We start from the raw sequence: 15037 nt of genomic DNA, 5'->3' as shown, positions 1-15037 counted from the left end.
CTTAATTTTTTTAGATCATGTGCTGATGAGCTGCATCTTTGAGCTTATTGCACATTTATGGATGTAGTGAGGAAAACACCAAAAACTGGGTAATCAGAGTTAATTTGGGATTTGATAAGGTGAGTGATTATACTTTTGAATGAGAAAAAAAATATATTTTTATTGTTTTGTTGTATAAGTGTCAATAAAATAGCAAAACCAGAAGAAATCTGTAAGGGGTTGTTCACAATTTTCAGCCTTTTCACAAATGCACAATTCGGACTCTTTGGGGCAAGGGGCAGTCGAGGTCCTGTGTTTGTTTCAAAGATGACTTGTTGAAATAGGGCCCATATTTTAGCACATTTTGCTGTTCTTCTGCCTAGCAAGCCTGACAACACGGGAGGGAAAAACAAGCCAAGTCTGCTTATTATGCACCACTTGGGCATCAGTCCAGAATGTTAATTTCATGCTGCTACTTCATGAGGCCTATGTGGGAAAGAGAGATGTTCTCTGAAAAAGGATGTTTGGATTTAAAAGTAAACATGGGAGTAAATGGACATAGCTGGAATGAACAAACAATATACTTTTGTTCAAGGCTGATGGAAGCCTAGATTCCAGTAAGTTAATCGGTATCAGTATGACTCATGAAAAGAAAGTCCCTGTTCCCAGCCTAGGCTTATTGGGCCATCTCCTGGTGAGATATAGTAACTGAGCCCCACGGTGATGGAAACTGAAGAGTTCCATAATATAATGTGCACTAGTTGGAAAGCACTGAAGGACATGCTGTATCTTGTCTTTAACGACTTGATGAACTGTTCCGATTTTGGTGATCAAGGTGTTCTCAGAAAATGTCGCACAAATGTCCAGAAGGTGAAAATATTCTATTGATGAAATATAAGGAATCTAGGCATAAGGAAAATGCACATTTCAGTTGTCATTTTAGGGTAGATCATATTTATTTGAAAACTGCAGAAAGAACATAAGAAAAAGAACCTGCATAACATAAAATCACAGACCATCCAAACCCTATAAAACAACAACAGCTCAGTTTAACATCTTTCAAATATGTGCAACAATCTATTTGTTTCCTTCAGTAAGTCCCTGAAAGGACTTCTTTTTACAAAAATGCTAAACTTTCAATGACACATAGCTACTGTTACATAGAGAGTTAAATGATGGGAGGGCTGTCACAGCCAACCATCTATCTTTGTACACATTTTCAACTTAATTAGACATGGTAAAAAAGAATGTTATGATTAGTGAGACTTAGAGGGACGGACATCTTTATCACACCACCCCTAGCATTGCTCTCAGTAGTGTAAAGGCTAAATTATTGTAATGTAAATAAATGAGACCATGATAAATCATTTGAAACTTTCTAATATTTGTCCTGTACAATTCAACTGAGACACAGCCAGTTCTGGTACAGGTCAAAGAAAATGAAATAAAAAGATTGTTAGATCTCATCCTGTCCACAGATCTTTTCAGGTGACCTCACAGATTTTCTCTCAAATGTAGTTTGGTCATTCTAGAACTTAAATTTTCCTCTCATGATTTTGACATTTTTGGAGTCGATGTGATGCTGAGCTAAACTAAAATCAAAACTCTCTTTATCCTCAGGTTTGCGGCAGAAAGCTGAAGTTTTTGGGGGAAACCTGAATGGTGCTTTGATCTGATTATAACTTCTCCCACCCTGACCAGAAACCCCATTCTGTCTAAATAACAGTAACATGCATGTATGATGTTTCATAGAGTCTAATGCTGTTTCTGTGTCAGACATGCTTATGGCAATCATGGACCTAAAGATTAAAGTTTGGTTCATATGATATATATTATTCCAAAAGGCTTTGGGGGGGATTCTTTGGTAAAAAAAAAAAAAAAAAAGGTTCCAGCCTTCCGTCTTGATCCAGACGTGCAGAGAATACCAGAGGATATCTGCCACATGTAGAACCTTTAGCTGGAACAAATGACTGTCCCTAAAGATCAGGTTGATCAGCTTTACTGTGACTGGTGATGGCTGGGTGCACATTTGAACCGAATGCTGTTACCGAATCAAAAGCTGCAACTGCTTTACGAGCATACCCAACCAGGTTATTGCACCTTTTTTCTTTCATACCTTTTTTCCCTCTCCTAGCCCATTTGTTTAGTTTGTTTTTAGCTGAACAGGGTAAATGTCCCATCAAAGGTGAAACAAGACTGGAAACGATTTACCGTAGTCTCATTTTTAACATCACAAAAAGCTGGGATTTGAACTGGGGTGTCCAGACTTTTAAGAGGCACTGAGCACTGTACCGGCCAAAGTCTCTGAACACAGTCTTTCCTTCAGTGTTTACACACAGTGTGCAGCAGGAGCTTGATTTGCTTCAAGCCAACAAAACTAGACACAGTTGATATAAAGTGCCTTGCAAACAAGTGACACCACCATGAAGTCTTTAAAGACAGGAGGACTTGTTTCAACAAAAACACTGAGCTCTTGGTCTAAGGTTTGCTCTCTGGCCGGCCTAGGTGTGTTTAACGGGCGTGATGACTAGAGGAGTGTTGTTCTTCCCATCCTGGCTAAGGCAGGGGCTGAAGATCGGGTAGACGCTCTCGGCGAACTTATCCGCGAAAGTGTAGAGATGCTGGCGCGTCTTCACGTCGTAGAAGGAGAGCTGGCCGGCCTCGTAATCTAGGAAGACTCCTATTTTGCCGGGAAGGGATGGCAGCATCAGAGGCAGCCGAGTGGCTGCGAGGGCCTTCACCTCGCCGTTCTTCAGCCACAGGCACCAGAACCCCCCCTCGGGGCTCAGCTTGATCTCGCCCTTGCGGCGAGCCGTAGCGCGGGCCACGCCGAGCGTCCAGGCCGTCTTACGCCCGACGTCCACTTCCCAGTAGTGCCGGCCGGAGTGGATACTCTCTCGGGCCAGGACGAAGAGGGCCGGGTGGAAGCGTTTGGGACCCTCGGAGTGGGAGACCTTGCGCGCTTCGTATTTGACCTGCTGGCCATCTTCAGACACCACCAGGTCCTTTTGGGCTGTGGATTGGTCCAAAATGACTTCACCTGGAGAGGAGAAAGCAGAATAAAATGCTGACTGAGCTGCTTTTTTCCCCCCCGGAAAAGTCTAAATATTAGATTCAGATACAGGACTGTCTCAGAAAATTAGAATATTGTGATAAAGTTCTTTATTTTTTGTAATGCAATTAAAAAACATGAAATGTCATACATTCTGGATTCATTACAAATCAACTGAAATATCGCAAGCCTTTTATTGTTTTAAAATCGCTGATTATGGCTTACAGCTTAAGAAACCCAAAAATCCTATCTCAAAATATTAGAATATCGTGAAAAAGTATACTAGTAGGCTATTCAACTAATCACTTGAATCGTCTAATTAACTCGAAACACTGCAGGGTTTCCTGAGCCTTGAAAAACACTCAGCTTGGTTCAGTAAACTAAATCACAAGTATGGTAGTGGTTAAGAGACGACATAAGATTCTCACAGTAACTGGTGTACTGACCATGGCATTACTGTCCTTGATTGGCCTGCCAATTCCCCTGACCTGAACCCCATAGAGAATTTGTGGGGTATTGTGAAGAAGAAGCTGAAAGACACCAGACCCAACAATGCAAATGAGCTAAAGGCCGCTATTGAAGCATCCTGGGCATCCATAACACCTCAGCAATGCCACAGGCTGATTGCCTCCATGCCACGCCGCATTGATGCAGTAATCTGTGCAAAAGGATTCCCAACCAAGTACTGAGTGCATTAATGGACATTTTCAAATGTTTGATTTTGTTTTGCTGTTATAATTTTTTTTTTTACTTGGTCTGAGGAAATATTCTAATATTTTGAGATAGGATTTTTGAGTTTTCTTCAGCTGTACGCCATAATCAGCGATATTAAAACAATAAAAGGCTTGCGATATTTCAGTTGATTTGTAATGAATCCAGAATGTATGACATTTCATGGTTTTTAATTGCATTACAGAAAATAAAGAACTTTATCACAATATTTTAATTTTCTGAGACAGTCCTGTATCTGTGCTCTCAAATGGCCAACATGCTGATGGATTGAAAAGATGTGGCTCCATCTTGTGGGCATTCAGGGGAACCGAGCATCAGAGGGCTCAGCAACCCGAAGGAGCTCGTTACCACGTCACATCGTGCAGGGGGAAAGAAGCTGAGCTGGGTTCACTCACTTGCATAGTTCTGCATCTTTCGGAGGTCTGAGGGGGGGAAAGGACAGACAAAGACAGAAGGTGAGGGAGAAAAATCATACCAAGTCGACAACTCATTAAGCAAAACAAGTCAGAGCTAAAGCAGATGGCTCATGTTGGTGTTGAGCGTGTAGCCGGAGTGTAGGGCTGGAAAGGCTCCAGCCACGTGCTGCTGCCACTCAGCTGAGCCCGCGCGGCTGTGCTGCAACATCGCCACCGTCTCCATCTGTCCAGTCATGGCTGATGTGTGAACGCAAAGATGAATCACTCGCATCCTGCAGAGCGTGTTCGCTGACCTACATATGCCTGATTTCAAATCTGCATAGAACATGTTGTCTGTATTATACAAGGGATTATGGGCTTTACTGGATCTTTGCAAATGAACCAAAATGAGGAAAAAGGCAACGGCTGTCAAATCTAGAAGAGTTTAGGGTTAGGAAACAACCAAACGCAATTCAATGTTGTCTTTTTTGTTTTTGTTTTATCAGCTTTTTTCTCATCTTTCTGACAGGATGTGTTTATATCTCTTGGACTTTCTCACATTTCATCACTTTACAATCAAAAGCTTCAATGGGTTTTATTTGGATTTTATGGTTTTATGTGACAGAGAAACACAAAGTTGAACATAATGGTAGAGTGGAAAGAAAGTTATAGGTTTTTTTTTTTTTGCAAATAAAATCTGAAAACCATGGTTTTGTATTTAGGTCTCTTAGTTAATACATTCTGGAACCTTCCACTGAGGTAACAGCTGGGGGTCTTTTGGGTATATTTCTCTAGTAGGTTTGTACCACTACTGACCGAAGTTCATCCCTCTTTGCAAATTAGCAAGTCAGTCAGACAGGATGGACTGTGTCTGTACACACCTTTTTTTTTAAAGATTTTTCTTCACACTGGTGACCGTTATTGAACAGCAGTTTGACAGGAAACCAAGTGATGCAGGAAGGGGAAGGCATCTGGCTCAAGACTGGGAATCAAACCCAGACCAAGTACATAATTGGCTAAACCCTCTGCACATGGTGCGCCTGCTCTGATAACCGAGCCATCATGAATAGCAATGGTCCGGACTTTGACTAGGCCATTCAAACATGTGCATGTACTTTGATTTAAACCACTCCGCTGTAGCTCTGGGTCATTATCCTCCAGGATTGCCCTGTGTTCAGCTTGATCCAGCAACCCATCATCCAGAGTTTCTGTTCCTTCAGAAGAAAGCCATTCCCACAGCATGATACTGCCACCACCATGTGTTACCCTGGGGGTAGTGTGTTCAGGACGATGTCCTGTGTCCGTTTTTTAGCCAGGCATGACATTCTGCATGTGGGCATAAACGTTCTGTTTCTCTACCCTTTTCCACATGTTTATATGGCTTGTGCAAATTTTTAAATGAGAATTATTGTGACCTCATGTCAACAACAGCTTTCTTCTGGCCACTTTTCCTTAAAGACCAGATGTGTGCAGTGCAGCACTAATGGTCCTACAGAGTAACCCTGGACTTCTTGAATCTCTGATTAGCGCTTCTCTTGTGTGGCCTCTCAGTTACATTGCAGAGCCACAACTCCAGAGGTTTGCAGTTGTGCCATACTCTCTCCATTTTAAGGTGGACAGCGCTCTGTGAGATGTTCAGAGCTGGAGATGGTGTTCCATGACCTAACCCTTTTTGAACTTGTTGGTGTCTATGTTGCTAATTTCTTTTATCACTTTTAGGTAAGTTCAATATTTTTCTTCTTTTCTGGGTGACTGTGGCACAGGAGCTAGGAGCTTGTCCTGTAACCGGTGGGTTGCCGGTTCGATCCCCCACTCCGACAGTCTCATTTGTGTCCTTAAGCAAGACACTTCACCTGCATTGCCCGCTGGTGGTGGTCAGAGGGCCCAGTGGTGCCGATGGATGTCAGTCTGCCCCAGGCCAGCTGTGGCTACAATGCAGTTAATCACCGTCAGGGTGTGAGTGAATGTGGTGTAGAGCGCTATACAAGTACAGGCCTTATACCCGTTTTACCATTCTTTTAATATCTTGTTATAGTTTGCTGTTATGTTCAGCACTTGTCAGTTTAGGGGTTGTTAGGTTGTAATAATATAGTTATGATATGGAATGGTGGTAAAAACTAGATTGATGTTTGTGGTTGCAACGTGGCAAAATGTGGAAATCCTGAATGCTTTTGCTATTTGCAGGACAAGGTGCATCTGTACATAACCGATTCACCTTGTCCTACTTATGGCACCTTCTTGTGATTATTGATTACTGGGCCGATGTGACATGTGAATTTCTCCAATGTGAGATCAATAAAGCCTATCTTATCTTATTCACTGTATATGCGACAAGAAAATGATCCACGTCATGACTAGAGTAAAACAAAACACACATAATGAAACTGATCTAAATGTCAGGGCCAATGCAAGCGGTTTCATGTGACCAATAGTTTGAACTGTATTGTTATTTATCCCTTTCAAACGCTAGTGTTCATTGATTGCTGGTCCGGCTCAGGATCCGGTTCAGGATCCGGCTCAGGATCCGGCTCAGGATCCGGCTCAGGATCCGGCGCAGGATCCGGCTCAGGATCCGGCTCAGGATCCGGCTCAGGATCCGATTCAGGATCCGGCTCAGGATCCGGCTCAGGATCCGATTCAGGATCCGGCTCAGGATCCGGCTCAGGATCCGGCTCAGGATCCGGCTCAGGATCCGGCACGCACGGCAGCCGCTCGCTCACCTTTCCCATACAGCCGCTTCAGCTCGTCCTGGAACTTCTCGATGAGGCTGCTGACAGAGGAGCGCAGGCTCCCCAGATAGATGTCGGTGTTTATGCTGACCGCTGACCAATCGCTGAGTTCCGGCGAATGGGACAGCGTGGCCAGGTTCTGTGGAAAACAGAGCACATGAAAATGCAATGAGGTTCGCAGGGAGGAGAACAAGCTGCACTAAAATAGGACGTTGGTGACCTTATTTAGCGCTCCCCTCTTGTTTTTAAAAGATTAAATGAGGGGGAGGAAAAAGGCACGTTGTTTCCAAATTTGCTGCTTTGCATCTTTCCGTTCCCACTGTGTACAACATACCAGGCTGCTGACTTCAAAAGAATCTTTCATGTGCGATCCAATCTCCGTTTTACACACATGAAAAGTGCGGGAATAAAAGGGTGAGGGAGGGCTAACAGGCTCTCTCGGTTCGTTGAGGCCTTTGATGTCGTGCCTCTGAACTCTTAAAGCAAACCACAGCTGGCTCTAACTATATTATTCTTTCAATATAGAATGGTAGTTCATGCCAGTATAGACTGCATTTGTCAAACAAGCTTTCTTTTTTTATATATATATTTCATCAAAGAGGTCTACAGGGATGTTGGGATTTACTGGAAAGTCTGCGCTACCTGAAGGAAGACCACTTTGTCCTTGGTGTGGGCGTGGGCATCCAGCTCGTTGCTCCTCCTCTTCAGCTGGCTCAGCTCGTTCTCCAGACTCCTGGCCAGCTCCTGGGCATGGCGCTCCGCCTCCCGCTGTCTGGTGGAGATCAGCTCCACCATCTCCGCTTGACTTTGCTCCACCAGCTTCTGCAGCTCAGCGTACACCTGCCAGCTGTCCTCCAGCTCTTTCTGAGAGCTGGCCTGCAGACAGTAATTGTGCTCTTTTAGGACGCTAAGAAAGGCCCAGGTGGCGTCAATATGATGATGTCAGCGATATAACAATACGGTAGAAGGGTGGTTGTGATTTTTAGGCTACACTACAGACTACATTAGTTTAAATGTTTACTTGTTTTTTACTGTCAGACTTTAGGAGTGTGCTTTTAGAGAAAAATAACATCTCAATTAGAATTAGTTTCCTCCTACTATACATACTATTTCCCATAAGGAGGATGTGTTTGGGTTTATTTTTGGGATACTTTTAAGAAAAATCTGGGTTAGTTTTGTAATAAAGGGATTTCCAGTACTTGATGAAGCTTGAAAAGCCACAAAACAAATACAACAGATTCAACATTTGAAGAATGGTCTGGCTTATGAAAATGACATCCTCTCCGTAGAGTTTGATTTGTGTTTCACAAAATGAACACTGAAAAATGTACGAAAACCAACTGTTGTTTGTATGGCAGTAAGAACCAATGTAACAACCTACAAGGTTCCCAAATAAACCGGTTTCCTACGTTACATGATTGTTTCCAAAGAAGGAGTGTGTTTGGAGTTGTTTCTCATAATTCTCGTACCAGAAAAAAAAAAACAGACTCGCTTTTGGTTTCACTTACAGTGATACCCAACAGAGTATATATTTTATTTTAATGTATTATTTTCTGCAAAAAAACTTTTTTATTTTCCTACTTATCTAACCAGATATTATCTTTTTGCCATGAACACAAACAGGGACTACAATCAAAACTCCCATCATCGGTTGTCTTTGCTATGCTAACTTGCTAAGCTTTATTTATTAACTAAAAAAACTTTAACAGTCAGGGATGAGAAGCAACAAAACATTCTAAATTCCTTTTTTCTAATTCCTCTTCCCTAACAGTTTTGGGTTTCTCCTGTGTGATGTGAGACATGTTTAGTCTTTGAAAAATGTGAGTGAATTGTATAGAATTTTAGACCAAAAAATAAAAAATACAAAAAAATAATAATAATATCCCACCTTCCTCTTCTCTACTGAGGAATACAGCAGATACAAGAAAGGTGTGTCTGCTGTATACCTCAGGCTAAAATTAAACCAAATAAACCTGGTCACAGTCAGCATGCAAAATGTAGGCCTTGGGCTCTTTAATTGTTTCTTTTCTGCATCAATCACCAAGAGTCTGTCTGCCACCTCTTGTTCAACCGGACAGGCTGGTTGTGTTTTTTTCCCAAGCCCGATTGGAAATCCCAACTAGCTTTTCCTGTCTGCATTAGTTTGAATCACACACACACAGATCCTTGTTCTAACATTTACTGAGAGCCGTGCCCTGACTTCAATTGATTTCAACCCTTTTGATGGCCTTACCCTGACCCCCAAACAGAACCCCTAGCCCACAAAAGGGGGGGTCTGCTGCATTTGGATCAGGTTTTGGCCCACATGAGGCCCATTGGTCTAAAAGGGCCCTGAGACGGCAACATAAACCCGTAGACACATAAACACACACAGGGGTGTTTACGACAAACAGTCGAGGCCATCCTAATCCACTGTAACACAACCCTGATTGTATTTGACAAAGCAAAACACGAATCCAAGAGTTTCAATGAAAGTGCTACATGTTAGCTTCTGGCTAATCAAGGAAAGGTGCAGCTAAAATGCTCTGTAAAAATAAATAACAGGACTATATCTTAAAATAGTCTGATAAACAGCGTCCTCCTGTGACATTTGAAGGCAGCATGCTGAACCACCTCATGCATTTTAATGTTTGCCCGGTCGCAATTTGTCTGCGATATTTGGCCCAGTCAGTTGTCATGGTAAACCCTTCAGGCAATGGGCCCTTCACGGGTTTATTTCTTCCCCCAAAGATAAAATTTTACGGCCGAGCATTCGTGGGCAAACGCAGCATCTGAGAAAACAATCGGCAAGTGTTTCCACCAGCCCCACCGGTCGGATGGCCTCGGACATGGATCAGAGTCTGCGTGTGTGAAAGAAAAACAAGCGGAGAGCACGAGAGGAATGACTCAGATAAGGACACGTCATTGCCCAAATTTCTTTCCTATTCTTCGTCAAAGTAAAGAAAGAGTACAGAATACGGGGGGTGGGGGTGGGGATTGTTTTTTTTTAGCGAGTGAAAGGAGTAGACACCAGTTTATGGTTTATAATCCAGCCTAGAGCAAAGAGCCTTGCTGAAGCCTTTGAGCTTTGGAAGCACATATTCACAGTAGACAGGGTAAATATTTAACAGACACTGGGAACCGGTTAAACATTGCTTCTGATTGGCTGTAAAAAATAAACACACGTTTAAAGAAGGCAAGGGCTGGGGTGAGATTCTCACTGAATGGTAACCTTGAGCATTTTAAAAACCGACAATTACCGACGCAGACGGCAAAAAAAAAAAAAAAAAAATTGAAATATATGGCATGATTTCCCTGGTTTTTAAAAAACACAAGGTAACAAATACTGATAATAATTTTGAATTTCACAGAATGTAGCAAAAATATAGGATGAAGTATTTTTTAAATGAATTTAACTACACGGTCTAATTTAGCAATGTTTTCCGAGAGTTTATTGTGAAGACTGATTTACTTCGGTGTTTACAAGCTTGGGCAGACCTTTTCCAAAAAAATCTTACCTTAGTAAGAAAGATGGGTGGTGCTGCTTTAGTTTGGCCTCAATAAATCTTTGTCACAGAGACAAATCAAATTTGTCTCTGTGAAGTGATGGAAAACTTTAGGGGCTTTATTTCAGTCTGCTGACTAACTGTGTATGTAACAGGTGGGGGAGGGGCAGCGGCACATTCTTCTAGGCTTCATAAAGTGGTTACAAAACTCCAGGGAAAGTAGCCCTTCCTCTGGCATCATCATTAGAAGGACTTTAATGTGTAGGAACTGTATGATAGCAAAATATAACAACATTGAAACTTTGAATTAATTATCAAATATCAGAAACTGGCCCATACCTGAGTTAAACTCAGTTTATGGGAAATGTTTGGTTCATCTATACCACAGAAACCCAAGATTAGTGGGAAGACGTTGGTTTTTATGACACAGTCATACACTGACATGGTTGTTGGTGTGCAGCGGAATCACCTTGATAACCTTGATGGACTGCTTGATCTCTTCCAGTTTCTTGGTTCGCTCTTTGATTAAATGTTTCAGCTCTGACCTCTTCTTTCCCAGATTAGTCTGAGAGAGGGGGGAAAAAAAAGAATTGCGATTTTTTAAAAACAGCTATCAATTAACAAAGTCACAAAACGTGACCTTAATGTTAAACAGTGTACAGGGTTTATATCAGAAGCAATAAAGCACAGCTTTCTTATCTTGTCTTATCGTAGGAAATTGCCACCTGGACACTTCAATCGGTGACCTCGGGATTACATGATATACTTTCTGCTAGAAATAGAAAATGGCGACAGCTCACCATCTTCTTCTTGAACTCCTGGTTGACGGGGATGATGTCGTGGGACTTGTGCGAGGCCTCTGCGCACACAGTGCAGATGCAGGTGTGATCGGTGCGGCAGTACACTTCCAGGAGGCGCTCGTGTTTCTTACAGATCTTCTCCTCCAGGTGGAAGGTGGGTTCAATCAGTCGATGCGAAATCAGAGTCTTGACCTAGGGCACAGTTTTGGATGGGAATGGAGCCGTTAGGTTTGGGTGGACAGATGTAGACATGAGAACAAGGTGGGGAAAACAGACCTTCTTGTGATGTCTTAAGTGGGACTCGCAGAAAGATCCAGGGCAGTTCACACACGACTTGAAAGCCTTTAACTTCCTCCCAATGCAGGCATCACATGGAACATCACCGGGCTGCGCAAACTCACCAGTATCCTGCGCAGGAGAGCTGCTGTGACCTGGGTCTGAGCTTATAGTCAGCGAGCCCCCTCGTGAGGGGGTTCCAGAGGCGCCTCCAGAGACCATCAAGCCCTGGAACTGGGAGGAGATTTCAGCCAGGACCCGGTTGACACTCATCTCTGGTCTTCTGGTATAGGCCTTCTTACACATGGGGCACAAGAACTTCTTGCTGTGGTTCCAGTAGCCCTGCAAGCACGCCTTGCAGAAGCTGTGACCACATGGCGTCGATACGGGCTCCACAAATATTTCCAGGCAGATGGAGCAGGTGAACTGGTCCTCAGAGAGGGTGCGACCTCCCGGAGAGTTGATGCCTGGAAGACGGACGAAAGACAAGTGAAGGCTTAAAGTTTGGGGGTAAGGTTCCTGAGTGAATTAGGGTTTACTAAGAGGAAATTAGAGGTTGTCCAATTGGTGTAGCATCACAGTGTGTTCCATCATTGACTGGAGAGGCTTCTTGGGATCTGCCTTTCAAGGGGAATGTGAGACAAAGTTCTCTCCACTGAGTTAAAATTTCTTCCTGACTAAAAATTTTAAGCATGCCTCTGACTCCAAATAAGTAATCTTGTGTATGATTTGTCAAAATTTACCTTCTGACCAGGTAAAGACACAAATAAAGATGTATAACAAAAATATACTATTAACTTTAATTTGACCAGAGGAACTGACTAATTTCTGGGTTGTTCTTTTTACTTCACATGCTATTTAATTTTACCTTGTTAACTGATGAAATATGACAGATTAAAACCTTTTATTTAAACCAAAATACCTTCTGTCATAACCTAATTCAAGTCACATGTTACTCGTTTTACAGTTGACTATAAATTGATTATGGAATATTATTCATATTAAATAAAGAACAAATTATCTCAAATGCAGGCTTAAATGATTGGTACACAACCTGTAAACGTACAAAATTATAAATTTAATTGCCAATTTAGGACAAAAAGTAATTCAAACAAGAGATTATATCTTCTCTAACTTGAGGTTATGTTATATTGGTTGTTGTTGTTTTGTTTTTTTCCAGGGTTATTTTTTGAGCAGTCGAAGCAAGTAAAGCCTGCACAGCAGCATCTCTTGTGTCCATGTTGTGCTTTAAATTGAAACTCTCCACATTCGCCCCCTGATGCTGGGTGTGAGACTGCACACGGTGCGTATGTCTGACCGTTCACATGCTGTTGAACATCTTTTTAGAATTTAGATGGCTAAAAAAAAATCAACGTTGCATTGGAATTAGTTCATTTTACCTCAACGAGAAAGTCTAAAACATGAACAGCATGATCAATAACAATTCATGTATATGTCAGGATAAATATTGAAGTGATTGCTGGGGAGAGGTGAAACTGCACATGGGGAAATGATGCATGAGGCAACAGGATCGCTGAGGCCTTGTTGATGAATGACCTGTGAAGGCCACACACTAGATACTGCGGACAGGGAAATCTGTTAAAGCTGGAAAAGCAAACGGCTGGTCCGAATTTCATACCTTCTTGTGTGACATGAACAGCATGTAACAGAGGGAGTAGAGCATTCTTACTTAACTGGAGGAGTTTAAATGGGTTATTCTGCCCTGTGGTGGGGGAACAACTATCTAAGGAATGCAGACGATCAGGACCGTCTACCTTCCCTGCTCCTGCGTTGGCTTCAGGATTTAGACACATTTACAGACAAATAATCTACTGCCGCTTGTGTTGCTTTTTAAACTCCGTTATCAAACTGTAGGACAAATCAAGACACCCCTAAGTCACTATCTCTGACTTTCAGGCAAAAGATCAAACTAACATTATTTAACTTCTTATACATGTCAACTATACACCACTCAAAGACATTTTTTCAAACCTTTGGCAAGGTTTGTGTCTCAACTCTTTCCAAAAACCTTTCTACAGTTACATGAAAACAACAAAAGTTGAACTTACTCATGTTGTTTTTTTGTTGTTGTTGTTGTTGTTGTTGTTGTTTTGTCTCTGACTTGGCACGCTGCAGCGCTTCACTCCAACCAGTCTCCTGTGGATCTAAGACCAACAGGTGTAGCGCTCTTCCTGAAACCTGAAGTTGGTCCTCCCACTTTCAGTGTGACACACCCAAACTAGTCTTTCTTTTGTTATCATGGCGGAGCAGAGTAAATATTCAAAGCCCTAAAACCAGACAAGCGCTTTGTGCTTTACTTTACCTGTGAAGAAACGTCTCTGTGGGGAAATTAAACACAGGAATGAGGCATTCTGTTTGGTCAGTCTAGTTGTTTTTTTTATCTTTTCATTGATTTCTTGAGGAATAGTGGCAGTGGAAGTCCACTGAGTTTAGAAAATCAGAAATTATTTTTGGCAAGGGATCCTTGTTAACAGATACAAAGAACAGAACAATCTGAGTAGGAATAAAACTGAGAACAAGACACTTCCAACCCTTGAATTAGCAAAGTTAACAGTAGGACCTCTGACACATTTGTGTCAATAATTGATCATATATTGCAGCAGTCCTCAAACTAGGGTCCCTGGACCCCCGGGGGTCTGCAAACCCGGGTTGGGGGTCTGTGAAACACATGTTGTTGGGGCTGAGGAGACAAATATTTAACTCAGCCCATTTCATCAAGTAAGGTTAAAGCCAAATCAGTATGACAACAGTTTCATCGACTTTAGCTTTATTGAAAATGAGGATCTAATCTTCACCAAATCTCTAATCTTAGGTGTATTTCTATATATATTTTTAAAAACATACATAATTCCTAATTTATTTAACAGTAAAAAAGGCTGTTTAAAAATACTGTCAGCATGATGAATTTAAAGGAGTGCTTGGAAACATTTTATCGCTGCTATGGGGTTAGGGTTATATTTGAGAACCCCTGCTATATTGCATCATGTCACATATAAAAATAATATAGGTCCCCTTAAACATCTGTATTAAATAATTAATTAAATAAAAAATATTCCTTTTTAAATCAATTGTTGTTTCTTTGTCATAAATATGACCTGATATTTATTTTAGCCGTTGGCCACAAGGCTGGACAAACACAGCCCTAACCACAGTAAGCATGACAGTAATGGAAGTAAAACAAAATCTCCTAAGATCATTGTCAGAGAACTCCAAGTGTCCATGACAAACATTAGATGCTATCTGCTGTACATTCCAGCCATTTGTGATGCCAGAAAAGGCAGAAATAGTCGAATCATCACAAAGATAAACATGTAAAGCTTGATAAACTCTGCCTGGAACAGTGTGCTTTGGTCACTTTGAACTTTCAAGCAAACACTCCATGTGGGTTCGATATAAAGACTGAATACATGGGGAGTGGTAGTCTTTTATAAAGGCAACATGGGAAGTGGTGGCAGACACTGGATGTAGGAAAGTACCTCGTGTACTCATATCAAGTAAAGCGGGGGATCTGTAATTCTGTGGGCCTGTTTCTCTTCCAAATATCATTTATGTTAAAGTGCATCGCACC

General features: G+C 41.9%; 1 protein-coding gene across 1 annotated transcript; it reads right to left on the bottom strand.

The window, feature by feature from the left end:
* Positions 1-913: 913 nt before the first annotated feature.
* btr12 (bloodthirsty-related gene family, member 12) lies at positions 914-13673 on the bottom strand. The gene is made up of 8 exons (XM_012856274.3): positions 13518-13673; positions 11449-11915; positions 11173-11364; positions 10842-10937; positions 7530-7763; positions 6879-7026; positions 4159-4185; positions 914-3019 (listed from the first exon to the last, which is right to left on the bottom strand). The coding sequence occupies exons 1-8, from the start codon at positions 13519-13521 to the stop codon at positions 2481-2483; spliced, it is 1707 nt and encodes a 568-aa protein (XP_012711728.2). The 5' UTR covers positions 13522-13673; the 3' UTR covers positions 914-2480.
* Between the last annotated feature and the right edge of the window lie 1364 nt (positions 13674-15037).

This window comes from Fundulus heteroclitus, chromosome 14 (genome assembly GCF_011125445.2).
Source record: "Fundulus heteroclitus isolate FHET01 chromosome 14, MU-UCD_Fhet_4.1, whole genome shotgun sequence".
NCBI lineage: Eukaryota > Metazoa > Chordata > Actinopteri > Cyprinodontiformes > Fundulidae > Fundulus > Fundulus heteroclitus.
The sequence above is the reverse complement of the archived record's forward strand: the minus strand, read 5'-3'. Positions and strand labels throughout refer to the sequence as shown.

Excerpts from the sequence above, each read along its gene's own strand:
- btr12 (XM_012856274.3), bottom strand. Across the intron at positions 11,365-11,448 it reads ACTTAAGACATCACAAGAAG|GTCAAGACTCTGATTTCGCA; the intron begins GTCTGTTTTCCC and ends ACTGTGCCCTAG. Across the intron at positions 3,020-4,158 it reads AAAGATGCAGAACTATGCAA|GTGAAGTCATTTTGGACCAA; the intron begins GTGAGTGAACCC and ends TCTCCTCTCCAG.